Genomic DNA, 20815 nt, shown 5'->3' with positions numbered 1-20815 from the left:
CACTTTAGAAGGCAAAGGTAGTCTCTTCATCTTGGACCTTAGCTGTCGAGATGCCTGGGTACAATTGTCTCCTATCTTGTGGAAGGACAATATTCCTCTCTCTGACAGAGAAAATCTCCTAATTTATGATCCAGACCCTTGCTACCCATTCTTGATCATGACACAACTATTTTCTGGATTGCTGCCGCAGAACACAGCACCAGTGACATCCTGATGCTGCTGCTATGAAAGTGTTTGTTGCTCTGATAAGAGTCCCATGCAACTTAATAGCTGACCCAAAGTGATTGTGATGCCCTGAGGGGCCTCTCTGACTACTCATGGCCTCCATTCTCCCCAGATACCCACCCATCTAGGGTCAGTGGGGTTGGGTTAAGCTTGCCTTTGTTATGTCCAGTACATTTGAACATTCAAGATGGCTTTATACTATTGGTTCATCTAACTCAGAATTGTGTACTCTGACTGGTAGTGGCTGTGCAGCTTTCTCAGGAACAAAAAGGTGTTTCCCACCACCTGGTTCCTGATATCCCTTTAACTGGAGATGACAGAGACTGAACCTGAGACCTTCTACATGTACACTGTGCTTCTGCACTTTATTGCTGAGCCTTCCCAAAAATAATTTCCTTACCAGCCATGTCATACAAGCCAAAAAATGAAAAGAAGGGGAACCTTGGTTGGTTGGATTTCACTTTATAACAAAAAACAAAACAAAACACAGAGAGACTTGGGGCAACTTGTGAGGGAGGGGAGGAGTTATAAGCCTTGAGCTGGAAAAACTAAAAATCTTGGAGATTCCTTTCACCTGGGAAATGCACTGTTGCAGTAGATTTTGATTTTGTGGCAATCCCAATCCAAAACTTGGCTCTTAGTACACTGGTAAGAAACTGGCATTTGAGAATGAACATGAAGCTAGGCTTCCATTTCATTTTTATTTTCTTAGTAATCAATATTGCTTCTCTCTAGTAACTCTACAGCATTCCTCTTGTACTTGTAATCTACCTTCATAAACTGCTTGCTTGTTTTGACATAAACTGTACATTCTGTTTAAGGTCCTGAACTGAGGTGATCAAGGTGCGTATCTGGACTGCGCAAAGATAACCGATCTGAAAATAATTCTGATTTATCCCAAAAGGTTCAGAAGACAATATGTGTTCACTGCTTGACCTTGTGAAATTGGAGTCAGCCAGAGGGTGGCGGAAGCAACTTGTGCTAGAATGACTGGGGTCAATATCTTGGCACAATACAAATGAGGGAACACCTTATGCGGGGAGTTTTAGGAGATTACATGGGAATATTAGAAAGGTATAATCACAATTTGGGTGAAACAAGACCTTGGACTTGGGGCCTGCTCCGCCATCTTAAACATTACGTGGGCTTCAGTGATTCTGCAGAGGAGTATACTCTCTTACACATGCCTCACATACCACCTACCCTACCCACCACCTACCCCACACAAGATCTTCAAGAATCAAGAACAGATTGTCCTCTTCATTTTATGGGAAACAATGTATGTCTCCTGTTTCTCTGCAGAATGTGAGCATTTGTGTGTTTGTCTGTCTCCTTCTGGCCATAGTCACTCTTCTCCTTGCACTCCAGGTAGGGGCTTTATCCAACTCTCTACTCTGAAGCATATCAGATTTCACTCTAGATGGGATCACAATAGCCAGGTAGCTGGATAAACCAGACCGTTGGGAGATTTTGTTTGTTTGTTTCATTTATACTCTGTCTTTCCCCCCAATGGGAACCCATAGCAGTTTACACCGTTCTCCTCTCCGTCATTTTATCCTTGCAACAACCCTGTGAGGTAGGTTAGGCTGAGAGTGTGTGATTGGCCCAAGATCAGCAGGCTTTCGTGGCAGAGTAGGGGTTTCATAGTAGACCAGGGATTTAAACCACTATGCCACGCTGACTCCCCATGGGCAAGGCACACAAAATGAAGACAGTGGACGCAACGAGACCCGTAATAGCAGAAAGGCTGATTCAGTTTTGAAGCTATAAATCTGGCTGTGATGGGCTCCTGGCTGTTATGCTGTTTGCTAAGCTTGATTAATCCTGACGGCTTCCTCTAATCAATCTCCTGTTTCTCCGCAGGTCTACACACGCTATGGGAAGTGCTACACTTTCAATGCCGACCGAAACAAACCACGGGTGACCCGCCAGAGCGGAATGGGCAATGGGCTGGAGATCATGTTGGACATCCAGCAGGAGGAATATCTGCCCATCTGGAGAGAGACTAGTAAGAGCAGTGGTGCTGCTGAATGGAGACAGGAGAGAGGAAGGAGGCTCCAAAGCCTTTGTGGGAGCATCCCCCCCCCCAAAGCTCCCCTTCTCTTTGTCTGCCCTGTTCCTCACTCCTCTGGTACCAGATTCTCCCTGAAGGGTATCATAGGTGTCACTGACATCACCAAAGCCCATTAGCGGTCAGCTGGGTGGCTGGTAGAGGCAGTGGCAGGGATGCAGATGAGTAATGGGTCACTCAAGGACGTGCAGGGACAACAGTTCTACTCGCTGTTCAGAGTTAGAGTTGAATGGGAGGGGGGAAATGGTCTAGGAAAAGGATCCGTTAACCATACAGGCCCTATTATCACCATATTTCAAACATTAAACATGAATGTTACAGGCATGTTACCCAGTTTATAAGCTTGCATATAAATCACATCAGACACATAAGACTGATGTTCTAGTGTGTTCACACTGGTGATCCTGACCTGTGATAATTTCAAAAATTGTCATACAACTGAACCTGTGTGTTTTATGAGTGTGTGTAATATTTGGTAACAAATTGGTCTCCTGATAAGTCAAAAAGGAGCAGCCTCTACAGCGACTGGGAAAGATGGGGACATATGGATAGGAGGGCATGGATATCATATTCATAGAGTTACATGGATAAATTTATTCCACGAAGCTCTGGCAGAACCATCATTGTGGCTCCCATTTCTTCCTCTTGTAGATGAGACATCATTTGAAGCTGGAATTCGGGTACAGATCCACAGCCAGGATGAGCCCCCCTACATCCACCAGTTGGGGTTTGGAGTCTCCCCTGGTTTCCAGACCTTTGTGTCGTGCCAGGAGCAGCGGGTAAGAGACATAGGGCAGGGAGGCGGGAGAGCTCCACCTGCAAGGAAAGCACACCTGGAAATTGTTCAAAGTTTGAGAATGGTAAAGGCTGCAGGGAGATGTGCCTCAGACAGTAGCAAAGTAGTGGAGATAAGCAATGAGCCATGCCGAGCGAGGCAAGGATAAAGCACTGTTTCTGTCAATGAACAGTTCTTTCCCTAGAGTCCTCCTAAGAGCTGTTGGAGGTAAGATCTTTATGGTTGTTTTAGTACACGGGAATCACACTAGATCCAGCCTTGATTTTTTTTGGAACAGAAATGCATAGAATTCTTAACTGGTCTGTTTTAACCATCCGACCACCTAGTGAGAAGAAGGATGGCTTTCAAAGTGGAGAGGTGATGTTTTAACGGGTCTAAGCTAAGACATCTCTCCTCCCCTTGCTCCATCCCACATAAGCCAGGAGTACACTGCTACAATGGACTTCAGTTAGAATGGGCATTTTAATCAAACCAATTGCTTACAGAGGAGTTAAGCAAACCAGTACCTAACAGCTGAAGGAACAGCAATATAATACTTTGTGATGCCATTCAATCAACTCTACTGTAATTCAATTAACTCTAATGCAATTTGAATGAAGAAACTGAAGTGGTTGCTAACCTGCTGGGATATGCTATTTGTTTTTCTTTTCTAACATAATAGGTGTATTTACCCTACAGATTTCAACGTGTTTAACCAGCATTCCCTTTCCCAAGGAACCCTGGGAACTGTAGTTTCAAGCAACACTAGGATCTCTTCGCACTGATCTCTCAATACCTCACAAAGCTGCAATTGCCAGCATCCTTGAGGGGTCAGTCATGAGAGTTAAAACAACATCAAACTGACCGAATTTTGGAGCCTAGTGTGGCCTTGCTGGCGGGCCGTGGTCTCTTGCATGGTGGGCTCAGTGGTGGTGATTATTAAGGCTCCTTTCATTGCCCAGTCCAAACAGGTCTCCAAACAAGCCCAGTTCCCTCCACCTACCCACTCTTCAAACCCCTTTAAACCCTTAGGGGCCGAGCTTTGCCTTCGCCATGAACGGACTCCACCAGTCCTGACCAGGCCTGGCCGCCTTCTCTTGCCCAAGGCCACAGCTCCCCCGGCAGGCTGCCCTCTCCTCCCTTCTCTGTGCCTCTCTCAGCCAGCTTGCCGCCATCTCTGCCCCTTTCTTCTCCCTTGACCATCTCCCTTTTCGTCCGTGGGCCAAGCCCAGCACTGCTCCTCCCTTCTCGGAGCCCTGTCCCTGTCTTAGCCCCTTCCTTGTCTGGCCCCACCCAAGCTGGGTTTGCTGCCAGCCTCACCCCCCAAACCAAAGCCTCTGGCTGGCAAAACCCCTGCCCCGGCTGTTGTGCTGCTCTCCTGCAGGGGGAGGCACCCCCATTGCTCCTGGGTCCATCAGGCGGCTGCCACCATCCCAGGCAGTGCCCCCTCCCCTCCTTTCCCTTCCCTTCCCTTCCCTTCCCCTCCTGTCTTGGATCAGCTGCTGCCTGGGGCCTGCGGTGCCACTGCTGTACTTATGTCCTAAATGGAAACAACATCTCATAACTCTTTTACCACCCCCTCCAAGGAACTTGGGCACAGCCTGTGGTTCTGTCCTCCTAACTTTACAACAATCCTTGTGAGGTAGGTTAAGCAGAGGAAGAAGAATCGGCCACAGTGCATGGCTATGTGGGGATTTGAACTAGGCTCTCGCAGAGGCTCACCTCGCACTCTAACTACTGCACCACACTGCCTAGAGTTATTAAGGGACTTGAAGGCGGAGTTGGTGCCTCAATGACCACTCTTCCACAGGAGCTGCGGTTGGAGGGAGCACTTGAGATGCCAAAATTCAGTTCCTGTAATAAGAGTGAACTGTTAAGAGCTATTTCGAATGAGGACACACAAAACTCCAAGGCAGAGGCAGCTTTTGAAAGAGAAATGTTCCCTAATCAGGCATACCATTAATTACAGTGAATTATATCTGCCTCCTCTCCCTCCACAACCATGTTAAAATTAAGCTCTACCAGTGCCACCTAGTTTTCTTTTAAATCTAGCTCCGCTTCAATGCTAAGCAATAGCCAGTTTTAAGCGTTTCATACATACCAATGAATTGGCATATGGAGAATAATCTGACTTCTCTGCAGCCCTGTGGCAATTCTGATAATTCATCAAAAGGCTCATTCCTCAGCATTACAATGAAAGACATTTTCACAGCAAAAAGTGTTAAGTCAACATTTTGTCATTTGAAGGTTTATTTCTTTGCATTCTGGCAGCATCTGTTGGAAGGAGATTGTTTGGTCACGTCAGGTATCAGCTTTTCATTGTATACTCTGATCTCAGACACAGACACAGACCTTTTTAGTGATAACATTTAGAATGTAAGCAGTGTGTTTCAGCATGTCGCATGTATTATCTCAATAATCCTTACAACACCCCTGCAATATAGGCACACTGGGAGAGGAAGGAGACGTGAAGGCTGAGAGAACAGTGGCTTATCTATAACAGCCAAGTTTGTAGTTATGGAAAGATTTGAATTAGGGTCTGATGCTGTAATCCAGTGTACCTGGGAGTAAGTGTATCTGGGAGTAAGTATCACTGAACTGAGTGGGACTTGCTTTCAAATAAACATCTAGCTCTATCAATCATGGTTTCATCCCACTTTTCCTCCAAGAACTCCAGAACAGCATACCGTAGATGGTTCTCCCCTTGTACATTTTATCATTACAACAACTCTGTGGGGCAGGTTAGGCTGGACAGCAGGTCCCAATCTAACACTCTGACCACTACACACCACACCAACTGTCATGCTAACCTTGAGCTGTTAGTTGCTATATACAGAGCACTACCTGATTCAAGACTAGAGCAAAAACTGCGGTGGAATAATTCTGTTTCTCTTGGTGAGAGCAGGACATGTGTATTCTTGACCCTGAAATATTCCAGCAGATCTATAAAATCAGATTTAGCTACATTCCCGACCTTAGTGTGGAATTCACTCATCCTGCCTGCCCGATGCACGGGACTGAACTTCTGTGCTGATGGGGGCCAGGACCAAGTAACCCTTAGGTATATTCATGGCACAGCTTGTAGGGCGTTGGGAGGGAGTGCCGGAGAGGCTTGACTGGAAAATGAGTTTCAGCCAAGCCAGAGCTGCCTCGGCGGGGTGGGGAGAGCCCTCCCTGGTTCTCAGCCAGCCAGGGTGCCCCTTCCTCATGGCCCTTAGCTTCCCCTCCTCCCTCGTCTCCTGCAGCTGACGTACCTGCCCCAGCCTTGGGGTAGCTGTCGGGCCAGCGTGAAGGGGGAACAGGTGCTGCCTGGCTACGAGAGCTACAGCATTGCCGCTTGCAGGCTGCAGTGTGAGAAAGAAGCTGTGGTGCGGGACTGCCAGTGCCGGATGGTGCACATGCCAGGTAAGGCTCCTACGCCAAGGTAAGGTTTCTAAGTCTTCTGCACCTAAGCCCAGTGGGCTCCAGGGCTCTCTGCTTCTTCTGCTGCTTGGTACACAAACCTTGCATGCTCATTCTGAATCACATTCATGGGGTTTCCACCTTTGGCTGTCCTAGTTCTTTTAACAGCAGTATGATATGCAGAAACTTTTCCTATCTCTTATATCTGTGCTGGGAAAAACCTCGCCTGCTAAATTTCTGGGTGTTCCGTTGCTATTATGGCACAGAGAAAAGGGTGATGATGCTATGTCCTCTCTACCCCCACCCATAACCTCTTCCTCTTCTGTGTCCAATGACTTAGGGGGTAGCAAGTAAAAAAGGAGCACTTGATCCATCTGAGGCAGACCCTTTTCTGTGAGTCCTTGATCATTACAGTTCAACTTGCCCACGGTTCATGACTTTGCACTACTGGTAACCACAGTCAGGCATTTGGGCATTCTTGAAAAAATAAAATTATGTCCCCTCCATCGATCACATTTTTTATCTCATCCTTCCTCCAATGAGTTCAGTGCAATATACGTGGTTCTCCCTTTCTCCATCATATCCTCCCAACAACCCTTTGAGGTTAGGCTGAAACTGTGTGACTAGCCCAAGATCTCCCAGCAAGCTTCATGCAGAGTGGGAACTGGAACACAGATCTCTCCCATCCTAGCTTGATGCTAACCACTACACAACACTGTCATATCAGAGCCCAAAACTCACAGGACTGGCTGTAGCCCCTCTTAGCCCATTCCACCTAAACCAAGAGCTGGTGTGCCCCTTTCAGTCTCCCCAACCCATAGATGAAACAGCCATCTGCCACTTAGCTGAGCTACATACTACCATCTCCGCTCCTTGTATCTCAGAGGAGCAAGTGTTTTTGCTACATGCATCTCATACCTGGCTCTGGTTCCAATGCACTCCTTCTCTGCCCATTCCCAAATGCTATATGGCATCTTGTTACCTGCTTGTTGCTTGGTTTTCCCCATTTCCTTGGACCACAGGCTCACTCCCTTACAATTCCTTTGGTGCTTCTGACCTGCAGAAGCATCTGCCCCAAGGTAGCATGGGAAAGGAAAAGCCCTTCCACATGTAATCCCAGGCCACTTCCTGAAGTTGCCTAAGGACGTTACCAGCCGTCACACTCCCCACAACCCAGAGATGACAGGAGTACTGGAATGCCGGGTGAAGGGGACACAACTAGATCTTTCTAGGCTTCTCACTAACCAGATCCTCCTCTTCCAGGTAACGAGTCCATCTGTTCACCCAATGTCTACATTGAATGTGCTGACCACACACTTGGTAGGTACTCTTCAAATATTGAGCAGGCCAACGGGGGGAAGATCTGGGCAGCTGATAAAACTCTCGTGGAGCACCTGGAACTTGGGAGAGTAGCTGTTGGTCCTTTAGGCTCCAAGGGTTGGAGAGCTATACCAGCTTTGAGAGTCAAATCATCTAGTACAAAGGAGGCCATTAGCTGTCACCTTGGGGAATGGAGGAACGTTATGTTTTGGGGATGGACACAGAGAAATCCACAAGTTTCTCTTTCCCAAACAACCTGTACAGGCACTTCATCCCAACAGTGACTTCTTAGACAATGCAACCCATGAGCCAGGATACAACTGTGGCTTCCTTTGCGATATCATGGATGGGTGGGTGGTGGTATGCTTTGGCAGTTTGCCCCATTATGCCTAATATGGGCCTTTCCGCTCACAGATACAGCTGTTGAGGATTCCCAGGAACGTTGTGTCTGCCCTACACCTTGCAACTTGACGCGCTACGGCAAGGAGATCTCCATGGTGCGCATCCCCAACAAGGGCTCGGCCCGGTACCTTGCTCGCAAGTACAACCGCAATGAGACATATATTCGGTGAGTGTCTCATTGTTGATGAGATCTGTAACTGAGGGCAGTAGGAGGATGCTTCTGTCATCAGAGGGTGGGGAACTCCAGGCCATAATAATTAGGGCCAGGAGAGAATTGTGTTGGCAAAGGCCAGCCTGTGTGACTCCTCCTCTCCCAACCGCTCCAACTGTCCTCAGGGAGAACTTCCTGGTGCTGGACATCTTCTTTGAGGCACTGAACTATGAGGCAATTGAACAGAAGAAGGCATACAGCCTGGCAGGGCTTCTGGGTAAGTGAATGTGCTCAGCTACCTATCTGCCTGCCACCATCCTTGTATTAGGGCAACTGCTGCAGATACAAAACTAGCATTTCAATGGACAAACAGTCTGAAGGGGCCTGGGACTTGGTCAAACAATATGTTGTTACATCTGAGGAGTGAAGGCTTTACAGGTTCTGGTGGCACTTCTTGGCCCCTTCTGTTACTGACAGCTCCTAAACTAATGGCTACAGTCCTACATTCCAGCTTCCATCATGGGTGGTACCTGCAGCACTGGAGGCGGCAGCCCAATGGCTCCCCCTTCTGGCAAGTCATCACAGTGGCGCAGAGAGCCAAACTACAAGTGATGGCAGCCATGGGTCCATCCCATGGCCACCGATGCCATTTTAGAAGCATTTGTAGTTCTTTAATAATTGCTGCAAGGCCCAATCTGGAACAGGCACGCAGCATGGTGACCTCAGGAGCTCTGGTCCCCATCCCCCGGTGCCTTTTCAGGTGCAGAAGCAGCCCATTTCAGCACTTGAAAAGGTACACAGGGGGGCACTGTGGTGGTGACATCTAGATCAGATTGCTGTAATGTGCTTTATGTGGGGCTTCCCTCGAAGACTGTCTGGAAGCTACAGTTGGTACAGAATGCTGCTGCCAGAGTGTTGACTGAACTGGGTCACAGGGATCATATCTTGTTCCATCTACACTGGGTCATGGGGACCACTCTTGTTCCATCTACACTGGCTTCCAATTTGCTTCCAGGCTCAATTCAAGGTGCTGGTATTGATCTTTAAAGTCCTGTACTGTCTGGGACCAACTTACATTAAGGACCACCTTCTCCCATATGAACTTACCCCATTCACTTCTGTCAACTTTGGAGGCCTGGCTTTGGTTTCCCCCACCATCTGAGGTTAGACGGGTGATATCCCAAGAAAAGGCTTTTTTGGTCATGGCACCAAAACTTTATAACTCCCTCCCCAGTGAGATGCATCTGTCTTCCTCTATCGGTGTCCTCCAACAGCTGGTGAAGACTTTTTTGTTTCATTTGGGTTACCCCAAAATACAGGTATTGGCCCTCCTCCATGGTTCTAGTGGTGTGTTTTCATTGAATTATTTTATAATTTAAGATGTTTTAATTGTTCAAATGTTTTAATGGTTTTTTTGTATTTGCCACCTTGGAAACCCTGATCAGGTGGAAAGGCGGCATAATATTTTTTTTAAACAAACAAACAAGAGCTCTTGGGGCTGGCAAATGCTTCTAAAAGGGTGGGATGGACCCATGGCTGCTGCCATTTGTAGTTTGGCCCTAAGGCACCTGGATCTGTTCTCTGCTCTAGCCCTGGTCCAAGTTCCCTGGCATCTTGCCCATGTTGAGCTGAGACTCCCAGCAAGAGATGCCTCTACCATCCCATCCCGCTCCTGTCGCAATGACTCCTGAGAAAGAGAAGAAAAAGAAAGAGAAGTGACATCGACCCTTATGCCACGCTGGTTCTGCCTCCACCTCTCTCTCACAACCCTTTCTCTGATCAGCAGCGAAGCAGCCATTGCCCTGCAGTGGACTCTGCCGCTTTCCCCGCCATGAGGCTCTTCTTCACAGCAGCTGGCTGGCTTTTGGGGTCCCCTTCCCCATCCTAACTGTCTTGTTTTCTGTTAGGGGACATTGGAGGCCAGATGGGCCTGTTCATTGGAGCCAGCGTCCTCACTGTCTTGGAAATCCTTGACTACATCTATGAGGTGAGGGCAATAGTAAGGCAATCAGGAAAGAGACTGTGTGTAACTGGCTCAGACTTGTGGTGGGACAGAGAACTGGGCTGGCAACGCCCTCCCGGCACTTTTCCGCAGCTTTGGGATCTGGCCAGGAGACCACAGAGGCATCAAGTAAAGAGGAGTTCCTCCCACCCATCCCATCAGCATCAGGACCAGGCCAGGGGACTGCAGCGAGGTGGGCAGGGCAGGGACAGAGCCGGAGGGCTGTGGAAGCAGCCGGGGAAGGCAGGCTGGGAGAGCCCCGGCAGACTCACCTGCTGCGAGCAGCCTGGGGAGAAAGCCTCACCAGCTTACCCAGGGACTGCTGGCCAGGGTGACACAGCCACCACAGGCCAAGGGCAGGAGCCACAGGAGGCTCCTGTAGACAAGCAGGGGATCGTGGCTTCCTGGGAGCATCACCAGCCAGCAAGAGGTTGTTTTGAAGCCTCAGCTCAGACGGGGCTGATGAGGGAGGAAACCATTGGCAGAGAAACTTGGAATGAGCCAGGCTTCACCCTTATTTTGAGGGCACTGGCAGAGCCAAGGGTGGCCCCACCTCCAGGCAGGCCTTTATTAGGTGCAACCTCAAGGTAGTCTGGGAGGACAGGCTCAGCCACACCTCAGCGGTGAGAGGGGGGACCAAGAGCTGGGGAGAGAGGGCTAAGGGCATTGTAAATTTCTCCCTCTTCCCCCGTCCCCCTTTGCTGAGACGCATGTGGTAAAGAAAGGAGAAGGCTGGAGGGTGCCCCCCACCCAGGGCTCCAGCCCAGAAGTCTGACAAGTGGTCTCAAGCTATGCCTAGGAGCTGCAGTAGGGAGGTAGAGCCAGGTTCCACCCAGACGAGCTACTTTCCCAAGCATGTACGCCTTTCTGAACGAGACTGGCAGCCTTCTCACCCATTGTGATGACCTCCTCCCAGCAGAGGCAATGCCTTCCTCCTAGGTTTGTAACACCCCCTCCCTCCAGAACTAGGACCCTGCCTACTGTTAGTGGATAAGCCAATCACATCTGGTCCAGCAGGATATGGCATCACTCAGTCGGTCATTCTTTGATTCTATCATGGTCCTTTCATACAGGCATTGCCCATGCAGGATGCAGGGCTTCAGCTGATCCAGACTGCTAGCTCCAGGGCTTTATAACTCTAGAGAAGCTGATTCCCTGGATGATCTAGATGCCGTCTAGCACAGAGAAAGAGAGGGAAGGTTCCTAGTAGTTAAAATCAGACATGCCAAATGCTTACATATGTACCCTGTCTCTTGCTGTGCCTCCCAGGTGATCCGTGACAAAGTAGCCCATGGCTTAAGACGCCCCAAGCCACCTCTGAAGAAGCCTTCAGGCAGCATTGCCACCTTGGGGCTGGAGGAGATCAAGGAGCAGGTAAACATGATACTACAAGTACAGAATGGAAGGGCCAATGGGAATGAGTAAGGTACAGTCCAGTTGCTTTCCCAACTCTGAAACCTGACAACTGGGTAAGAGGGAGAGAGTGACCAAGAAAGAGAGCAGAACCAGGATGCTACTTTGGTGGATCCTCACAATACCCAGTGATATCAGAAAAGGGTTTGTGGTCTCTAGGCATGAGAGTGTCATCTGGACACTATACGCTTTGGGTCTGACTGTCCGGTTCACAGGAGATGTGTATTGTTCTGGTCTATGTGTCTTTTACACCTGTACCTTAGCACCTGGTAACTGAGCACATTGTGTGATGTACAATTATCAACGCTGATAATAACTGTCGTTAATAACAGCATAATGCCTCAGCACTATGTGCAGTATAATAATTACATTGGAAAGGAACGAGCCCTTCCTGCAGACTGACAAAAAAGGCCTTGTTCCGCTTGCACACCTGATCACTGTCCATTTCTCATGTGCAACAGATTTAGACCTGGCTTAAACCTGATGCTGACATCTAACCTTGCATGTGCCCAATATCTTATTGAAAGCCACAACACATGCAGTGTTGGTGTGCCAGACATTTGTGGCCTAGTCAGGCTCTGAGCTGGCCTGTGTGTTCAATATTGGCTCATTCTCCTGTATCTGCCCCACCTTCAACCTGCTGCCACCTCCCTCTGTTAAATCAGCATCTTCTTTAAAGGCCTGAAAATGGGGATCGCATTTGCCTTTTTAGCTACCGCATCACAGTGCTGACTCATGTTCAGTGTTTGGTCTACTGAGACCCCAAGATCCTTTTCACACACGCTACTGCTCAGACAAGTCTCCCCCATCCTATAATTGTGCATTTGTTTTTTCCTACCTAAATGCAGAATTTTACATTTGTCCTCAATGAGTGCCCCCGGTAGACAGCAGACCTCTCGAGATTACAAGTCTGGTCGGCATACTTTAAACTCTACCCCTCTCAGTAGGGAAACCCCAATTAGCAGAACACGCCTTTTCCTAAATTGGGGAGCGGAAGATCAAGTCCTCCCATGTGCAGAAGCCTGAGAAATTTCTTTCAAGCTTTGGGGGGGGGGGGTAGCCCTTGTTCCAGTGGTCCAGAATCAGTACCTATGGGGAGATCCTGGAACCGATTGCTGAGCAACAGAAGATCAAAATGACTCCTGATTTTCTGGCTCCTGTGGGTCACATTCTTCTATGCACCCTCCTCCTGTGTTGTTTGTGCCTCCATTTGTTGAGATTCCTTATTCTCCTCCTCCTGTTGCCCCCTAAAGAGTGCTTCATGCATTCTGTCCATTAATTCTTCACCCTCCTTTATAAATGGAGTGTGGACAAGCGTGCCTCAAGTCCCTGTATCTTCTCCTCCAGCAGGGTTACCTACTTACACTTGCTGCAAGTGTAATTATTGTTACCCTCAGGTAAGAATACAAACATGCCACAGGCCTTGCATGTTACTGCCTCAGCTCCCTGTCTAGCCACACAGCTGTGATCCATTGCTGAAGTTGTTCAGTGACCAGGATATGAGATACTGATTGTTTCCTAAGAATCTGAGTTACATGATGAAATGGAGAAGTCTGCTTTCCAAACTGCTGGAGAAGATAAATCAGACCTGACTTCAAGAAATAGGAGTCGGTGCCAATGGTGACTACAGAGAGAGCTGTGCATCCAGAGAGAGAGAGCTTCCAATTGAAAATGCATTTAGCAAACTTTTTCTTACAGTGGATGAGCAACTGGGAGCCCCGGGCCAAATCTTGCCTCTCCATAGGTGTCCTCTGGCTCCTGCGTTGCCAGCAGCAGAATCGTTGGAGAAGTGTGGATGGGCAATATTCATGGCAGTTGGTGGAAGTCCGCTGCAGGAAGCTGGGGTTGAGACCTTGATTCATCACTTGCTTCCTTCTCAGCAAGATTATTTCAGCAAAACTCTTTGCTGACCAGAGATTTACAGAGAAGCCCTTTAGCTATACCTCTTTCCTACCCTTCCAAAGTGAAGAGAGTGTGTTCTCAGTTTGGATGATGAGACATCTGTGTGTCTCATAAGGTGCTGATAAATCTCAAAACTGAAGCAAAGAAGCAGCTGATAGGGCTATTTAACAGTTGAAAAATGTGCTGGGGAAATACATAAGATTTTAATAGAAGCTAAAGTTGTTGCCTTATTAGAGCCAAATAAGTGTGCAGAATTGTTTTTAAACCCTAGGCCAGTGACTGTATTCCACCCACAGAAATAGGTTTTAGCACACAGGTTATCTACAGCACATGGCCAATAGGCTGCTGCTAAGAGGAAGAAGAAAACAGCATCCAGTGCTGAGAAATCTGAAAGCAGAACCAAATCATTCAGAAGATCCCTGTGCAGTAGTTTGAAGTAGCTGAAAGCACCACCGGTGTGCATGCAGAGCTGGTTCCCTAGATCTGAGTGAGGAATCTAGAAAGCTGTCCAAAGGAATCTCTAGTTTGAAAACCTGAAATTGTGCAGAACAGATTATGTGAATATTTATTTAATCTTCATTTGCCTCCTGAGAGCTGTTCTGAGTAAATATATTTACAGATTTGTTTTTGTGACAATGAGGACTAGAATCTTTCTTTTATTTTATATGAAAATTGTGGTTCTCAAGGTGAACAGGTATAAGCCATGGACATTTGTGGATCCATTGACTATACATCAATTTTTAAATAAAGAAAAACATACCAACTGTGGCATGGCTCTCACATACAGATGAACACCAGAAGCTGCCTTATACTGAGTCAGATTATTGGTCTATCAGGGTCAGTACTGTGTACTCTGACTGGCAGATGCTTTCCAGGATTATGCCTGACTATTCTTTCTGTGTTCAAGATATATTCATATTGCCCCTTAGATAATATACAGAAGAGAGATTTCAGAGAGGTGTGCAAATTTTAGTCATTTTTGAAAACAGTATGCAGGGTAGTGCTACTGTGAACTCAAAGAAGACACCTTCTGAAAAAAGCAAAAACATCTGAGATTCCCTGGATTGTTTGGCTAATAGCCTCATTACTAGATATTGGCAGTTTTTCATTGAGATGAATAGGAAGAAAAATAGGTGGCAGAGAATCAGGGTCTATCCGTTGATTTAGGCACCATTTTTTATAGTTTCTTTCTGCCTCTACAGATCTGTCTGTCCTGATAACCTTTGTACTGCTAGCCAAGAAAAAAAGAAGGGCTCAAATTCTTTGAGTTGGAGAGGATGTTCTTACAAAGCTTAGTGGGTATAATAAGGACTTTCTTAATACCACTAGTACAAGGTCTCCAATTTGTGCCATTTCCCCAGTGAAATGATGTGTGTGTGTGTTAAGTGCCGTCAAGTCGCTTCCAACTCATGGCGACCCTATGAATGAAAAGAGCAAGAGTCCAGTAGCACCTTAAAGACTAACAAAAATATTTTCTGGCAGGGTATGAGCTTTCACAGAGCTACCCACTTTGAACTATGAATGAAAGTACTCCAAAATGTCCTATCTTTGACAGCCTTGCTCAAATGATAGCTGCTGGAAATTAAATCACACATACATTAAAAGGTCAACGCTTACTTGTCTACTTGGAAGTCGCACTAGGCCAATTTTCTCACTCAAACCATGGAGGGGAAAAAATCAGCAATTTAGTGTTGTGCCTCAGATGCTGACAGAAATGAAATGGTACACAGATGTGCAAACACTCTGAGCTACCCGTCCTGGCTCTGCTGAATGTTGTATCCCTGCCTGGTACTGCCCAGCCCACGGAAAGAAGATCAATGTGGAACTAAATTGTGTCTGCTGTATTATTAGCCTGAGCCCCACACAGATGCAGTGTTCTTTGTACCAACTTGGAAGCACTGCCCCACCATCAATCCACTGCAAGGTAGAGTGTCATCAAGGACAGTGGAAACAGATGGAGGATCCAGGTCACCCTTTGTTTAGACATGAATGGATGGCTCAGAGGCTGAGACTCAGATACAGATTCAAGGACATAGAACCTGCAGAAGAGAAAATCAACATAGATAGAGACTGAGAAGGAGTGAGTGGAACAGCCTTTCCCCAGGTGCAGATACAAAACCCAGAGAGAGCTACTGCTGCTGGAGTGGAGAATTGATGGCTAATTAGTGTCTACTGAAGTAAGCTTACCGTGAAGCCAGGCTGGCCCTTGCAGTCTGTATAAGAGACTTGGATAGGATTGATTGGGATTTGGCCTCCTGGGTTATGGGCACCAGCCCTTGTGTGAGCCACCTGAAGATGGGGCAGTGCATTGCTCATTCAAGCTTCATTTCCTTAGCTGGCCATTGGTTCCTCCTGACCCATCTTGATTACGTATTCTTCCAGTCTGCGTTTTCCAGCTCATGTTCCCTGCTTCCTTGTTTCTACTACCTGCTCTCTGGGCTGTACCTGACCTCATTTGTTCTTTACTCTAGTTCTCCATGTGCTACTCATCTGGACTGGACATCTTAGCCAGTTCCAAGCCCTAGTTTGCTATGCTTTCTTCTTCCATATTGATCCTGGTGCAAATCTCATTGCTCCATTCAACTTCAGTCTCTATCCTGTCAGGACTCACATATCAGCTCCTGTGTCCTATCTAAGGACCAGTATTGACCAAATGCTAGTAACTTAGGGCCAATTAAAGAATTCTTAATTGTAGTGGTAAAGACCTCACTGAAAGACTGAACCATCTTAGTACTCCCATGGGAAAAACTTAACAAGCATGAATAAAGAAAAGATTCCATGCCATACTCTGATGGAAGAAGTTTTTCATATGGAGTATGACTTTCACATGAATCATATGTATCATAAACACGCAAAAAACACACAACAGAGAGTTGTAACTACCCAAAGCTTTTGGGGACGTGTTAACCTTGTTTTCAAACACAGGTCTCCCCTCTGCTGATTGCAGTGATTGCTGCAGAAACACAGCAGAATCCATCTTTCCCATAGGAAGCAGACATCACAGTGGAGTCGTTGTTGTCCTTGTAGAGTGTATAAATTGGCAGAAGAAAGTTCTAATGTGCATTTTAGCATGCATGTTGCTGTACTGTAGATGTGAGAGCGGTATATATTTTGTACTCATTTTGGGCATCCATACTTGAGTACAAATAACTTATGAAAAGCAGCCCATGAGTATTTGTAGGCTATGATGTGTTTTAAACATCAGAATACTGGGTGAGTTCACAGGTGTGTGTTGTTTGTCTTCATGTGCACATGTATGATGTTGTCCTCATTGTGTTAATCATTTGGGGGCTGTATATTATCTGGTCACTTCTATATGGTAGAGGAAGATAATGATATAGAAGAAGTGAAGGCTCAGCCTAGGGTGGTCAGATCCAGCATTTGCCAGGCGCCTGCTCTGGCAAGGTGTCTCCCACCCCAACCATTTTGCCATTCTCAAATCTGATTTGGCACATCTCCCCTCTTCCACATTAAGTGGGATCACTCAGAGTGTCTTGCTCAAATGCTGAAGTGAAGTAGAATGTAGCTGTAGGAGCATATGGATGTGTCTGTGATTCAGGGGGAGCTTATTTTTGCCTCTAGTCCCGTGTAACCACAAAGTGTTGAGTGTCTGCATGAGAGGAGGAATGAATGACACAGACCATATGCGTGCAGCCTGATCTGAGCATGAGCAGTTCTGCTGATTCATTCAATATCCAAGGAACCCTGATGTTATATAAAGATAAAATACAAGCAGCAAAGCAGTGAATTAAAAGGCCCGTCAAACATGCCGATTTTTGGCTGCTGCTAGAGCCATTGGACAAGGAATAACTAATTAGCAGGCTGAGTTTACTTTAATTTCCTGCTGCTGCCAACATTTAAGTCAATAAAAGCTAGAAATCCTTGCAATTCAACCTGGCTGCAGCTAGGGTTGTAAATAAAGCCACAGCCAGAGAACTTCCTAGACAAGCCTTGGTACAGCGCAGGCTCTGTTCCCATTAGGTTGGCTGACAGGATGTTAAAAGAGGGAGATTCCTCATGTTGTAGCAGGCCCTGTGGGTAAAACACTCCTCCACTCCCCTCACTAAGGCAGTGGCCATGGTGAGGGAGCAATATTTGGTAGTCTCGGTGAGCAGCTGTGCATTTACAAGCTTAAATATAGACCAAAACGCTTGGAAAAAGTTATTTGTTCTTATTCTGATTTTGGACATATCCTGATTAATTAAAATCGATGTGAATGTCAACATTGGTTCTCCTTGGGGTAGAATTGTAGTAGGGTTGGCTCCAGGTACTAGGTGGAAATCTCCTGCCACTACAACTGATCTCTAGCCGATAGAGATCAGTTCCCCTGGAGAAAATGGCCACTTTGGCAATTAGACTCTATGTCCCTCCCCAAGCCCCACCCTCGGCAGGCTCCGCCCCAAAAATCTCCAGGTATTTCCCAACTTGGAGCTGGCAACCTTAGATTGTGGCCAGCATCCCAATATTATTCCTGGCACAGGGCAGAGTGGTAAGTTGCTGTACTGCAGTCCAAGCTCTGCTCACAACCTGAGTTTGATCCCAACGAAAGTTGGTTTCACGTAGCCGGCTCAAGGTTGACTCAGCCTTCCATCCTTCCAAGGTCAGTAAAATGAGTACCCAGCTTGCTGGGGATAAAGTATAAATGACTGGGGAAGGTAATGGCAAACCACCCCGTAAACATAGTCTGCCTAGTAAATATTGGGATGTGATGTCACCCCATGAGTCAGGACCTTTACCTTTTATAGGGCATATCAACACAGCAGGCATGCCATTAGGTGCAATATTGGGTCACTCCTTATGGCTGAGTGGAGAGACAACACAAATTTAGTAGTAGGCTCTTTAACATAAAATCATAGAGTTGGAAGGGACTGCCAGGGTTATCTAGTCCAACCCCCTGCACAATGCAGGAAATTAACAACTGCCTCCCCCCGACATCCCCAGTGACCCCAACCCTCCCCCTGCCATGCAGGATCCCACAATCAAAGCACTCCCAACAGATGGTCCCCTAACATAGTTTATTTCTGCATGGGTTATTCTGGAGCAACTGGCCTGTCCCTGAAGAATATCGGGCTAGGATCTCTAGTTTGTGTCATTATTTCCCCTGTATTTAAAACAAATGAACAAAAAAACCCACACACACCTACCAACCCTGCTTGCAAGCATTGTGCAGTTGTGCTGTGATCTGGCTTTTTTTGTATTTGCTTTCTCATCCTGAATTTGCGCAACTGCATAGAAGAAAAAAGATGGCATGGAACATACTTTGTACAAAGAAGTCCTTCCCCCAGGCATCGTATCTTAAAATGTCAGATAGCAGGGACATTTCCTCAGACTCTGGAGAGCTTCAACCAGTTAAGGGCAGACAGGACCGGCCTAAGTGGACCATGTATCTGTTGGCAGAGTATGCTAAGTCCGCAGTGAAGGGTCAGTCTCACTGATTAGATAAAGTTGCCTTTATTGAGGGAACTACATTTTAGGATAGGAAAGCTGAGAGACAGAGCCTCTAGCTGTCTATCTAGCTAAGGAGGGAGAGAGGGGGTAGAATGACTTCCGAGAAGAAGGAGGAAATTGTCCCCTAAGAATATCAGTCTAAGGACAGACAAGAGGTGTGAAAAAAGGGTGGAAGGGTTACCTTACCCTTCTCTAACCTTACAGCCCTAACTAGCTGACCACTCGCCCGCCCCCTGCTGGGTCTTTTTCTCAGTTTCTTTGCACGCTAGACATTGCAACTCTTCCAACAGTATCCACTCCATGTATCCTACGCCAGCCATATTCGGTCATTCATTCCGCATTTAATAAGAGGGGAAACCCCTGGGGGGGGGACTCTTCTTTTGATCCAGGAGTGGGAATAAAAAGGATAGTTCTGACACTGGATTTGCAGGATGTCTACCAAAATTATTAGTTTGCTGCAGAAGCAACAGCAACAAGGCAATGCACATCTTCATATTACAGCACAAGACGTCACTGTAGATTATACCAGGCAGATGCAGGGCAGATATGTGCTACTCTGTGGATCCTCCTAGTTAAATACATAAAACAGATGCTGCAAATCGACACCGATCTGTGATAAACATCTAGTTCAGAGAGAGCTCAGGTAGGGCTAATAAACTGTGTGGCCACAGCGCCACCTTCTGGCCAGAAGAACATACTCTGAGCAAACCCATAACAGCTCATCCTTCTTAGGAAAGCTAGCGTTTTCAAAGGCTCCCAAAAAGAAGGGTGTCATATTAAGTTCTCGTTCTCGTTCTCTCGTTCTCTCTCACACACACACACACACAAACCGTTCAGATAATTATCACAGGCGTCTGAAGAACGGGGTTGTTTGTGCATCAGGTGGCTTACAGCCATTGTCCATTTATAATTTACTCATGCAAGATATTGATACCTTGCCTTTCCAAAAAGGTGTCCAAGGCAATTCAACATAAAACAAAATAAGTCAATAAATTCAAAAAATATATAAAATACATCAATATAAAATATACAGTAGCACCATAAAACAGTGACATGATTTGCAGTGCTAAGACAAATACAACAGTATGACCATAAATAACATCAAAATACACTGTGGGATACTTTTATATAGCAGCAGATAAAACTTTTAAATAAAAAGAGCAGACAAAATCCTTTATGTGTCAGCAGATAAACTTCCCAGCTCAATACACTTACTGTGAATGTGGTGAACTGTTTATTTTAGATATTTATACCCTGCTTGTTCCCCCAATGGGGACTAAAAGTAGTTTACAACATCATTCTCCTCTCCTCAATTTTCTCTTCCTAACAGCTGCCTTGTGAAATGGGTGAGGTTGAGAGAGACAGTGGTCCAGTGAGTTTCCACTGCAGAGTGGGGATTCAGACCACCTGAGTCTCCCTGACCTAACACTTGAACCATTATACCACACTAGCTCTCAACAGTGAACAACAGTTATATAAGTTTTTCTTTACTGGGAGCAAGCAAAATATCACAAAAGTACAAGAGTTTGAGTTCCCAACAGGCTGGATGTGCAGTAAGGAAAAAAAGTAAAGATCCTAGGTTTGGGCACTATGACAAGGTTCTCCTAGTGCTTCTCTCCGACTGCTGAATAGGCTGCCCTCCGCTTCTGCGGTACTCGCTTCCTCTCCCACTAGCACTTCCATATGCAGAAGGGCTCCTTGAAA

The 20815-nt window shown here is 46.6% G+C and overlaps 1 protein-coding gene across 1 annotated transcript in view; it reads left to right on the top strand.

Annotated features, from left to right (window-relative positions):
* Nucleotides 1-20815, top strand: part of ASIC4 (acid sensing ion channel subunit family member 4) — a 98086-nt gene that overhangs the window by 72525 nt on the left and 4746 nt on the right. The window contains exons 2-9 of the mRNA XM_056851696.1: nucleotides 2089-2233; nucleotides 2948-3075; nucleotides 6317-6476; nucleotides 7737-7793; nucleotides 8208-8361; nucleotides 8532-8623; nucleotides 10254-10333; nucleotides 11618-11722. Of these exons, the coding sequence (XP_056707674.1) occupies nucleotides 2089-2233; nucleotides 2948-3075; nucleotides 6317-6476; nucleotides 7737-7793; nucleotides 8208-8361; nucleotides 8532-8623; nucleotides 10254-10333; nucleotides 11618-11722 (921 nt within the window). The remainder of the gene's footprint in view (nucleotides 1-2088; nucleotides 2234-2947; nucleotides 3076-6316; nucleotides 6477-7736; nucleotides 7794-8207; nucleotides 8362-8531; nucleotides 8624-10253; nucleotides 10334-11617; nucleotides 11723-20815) is intronic.

This window comes from Euleptes europaea, chromosome 6, assembly GCF_029931775.1.
Source record: "Euleptes europaea isolate rEulEur1 chromosome 6, rEulEur1.hap1, whole genome shotgun sequence".
NCBI classification, from domain to species: domain Eukaryota; kingdom Metazoa; phylum Chordata; class Lepidosauria; order Squamata; family Sphaerodactylidae; genus Euleptes; species Euleptes europaea.
Note: the sequence above shows the minus strand (reverse complement) of the source record. Positions and strands in the feature narration are given on the sequence as shown.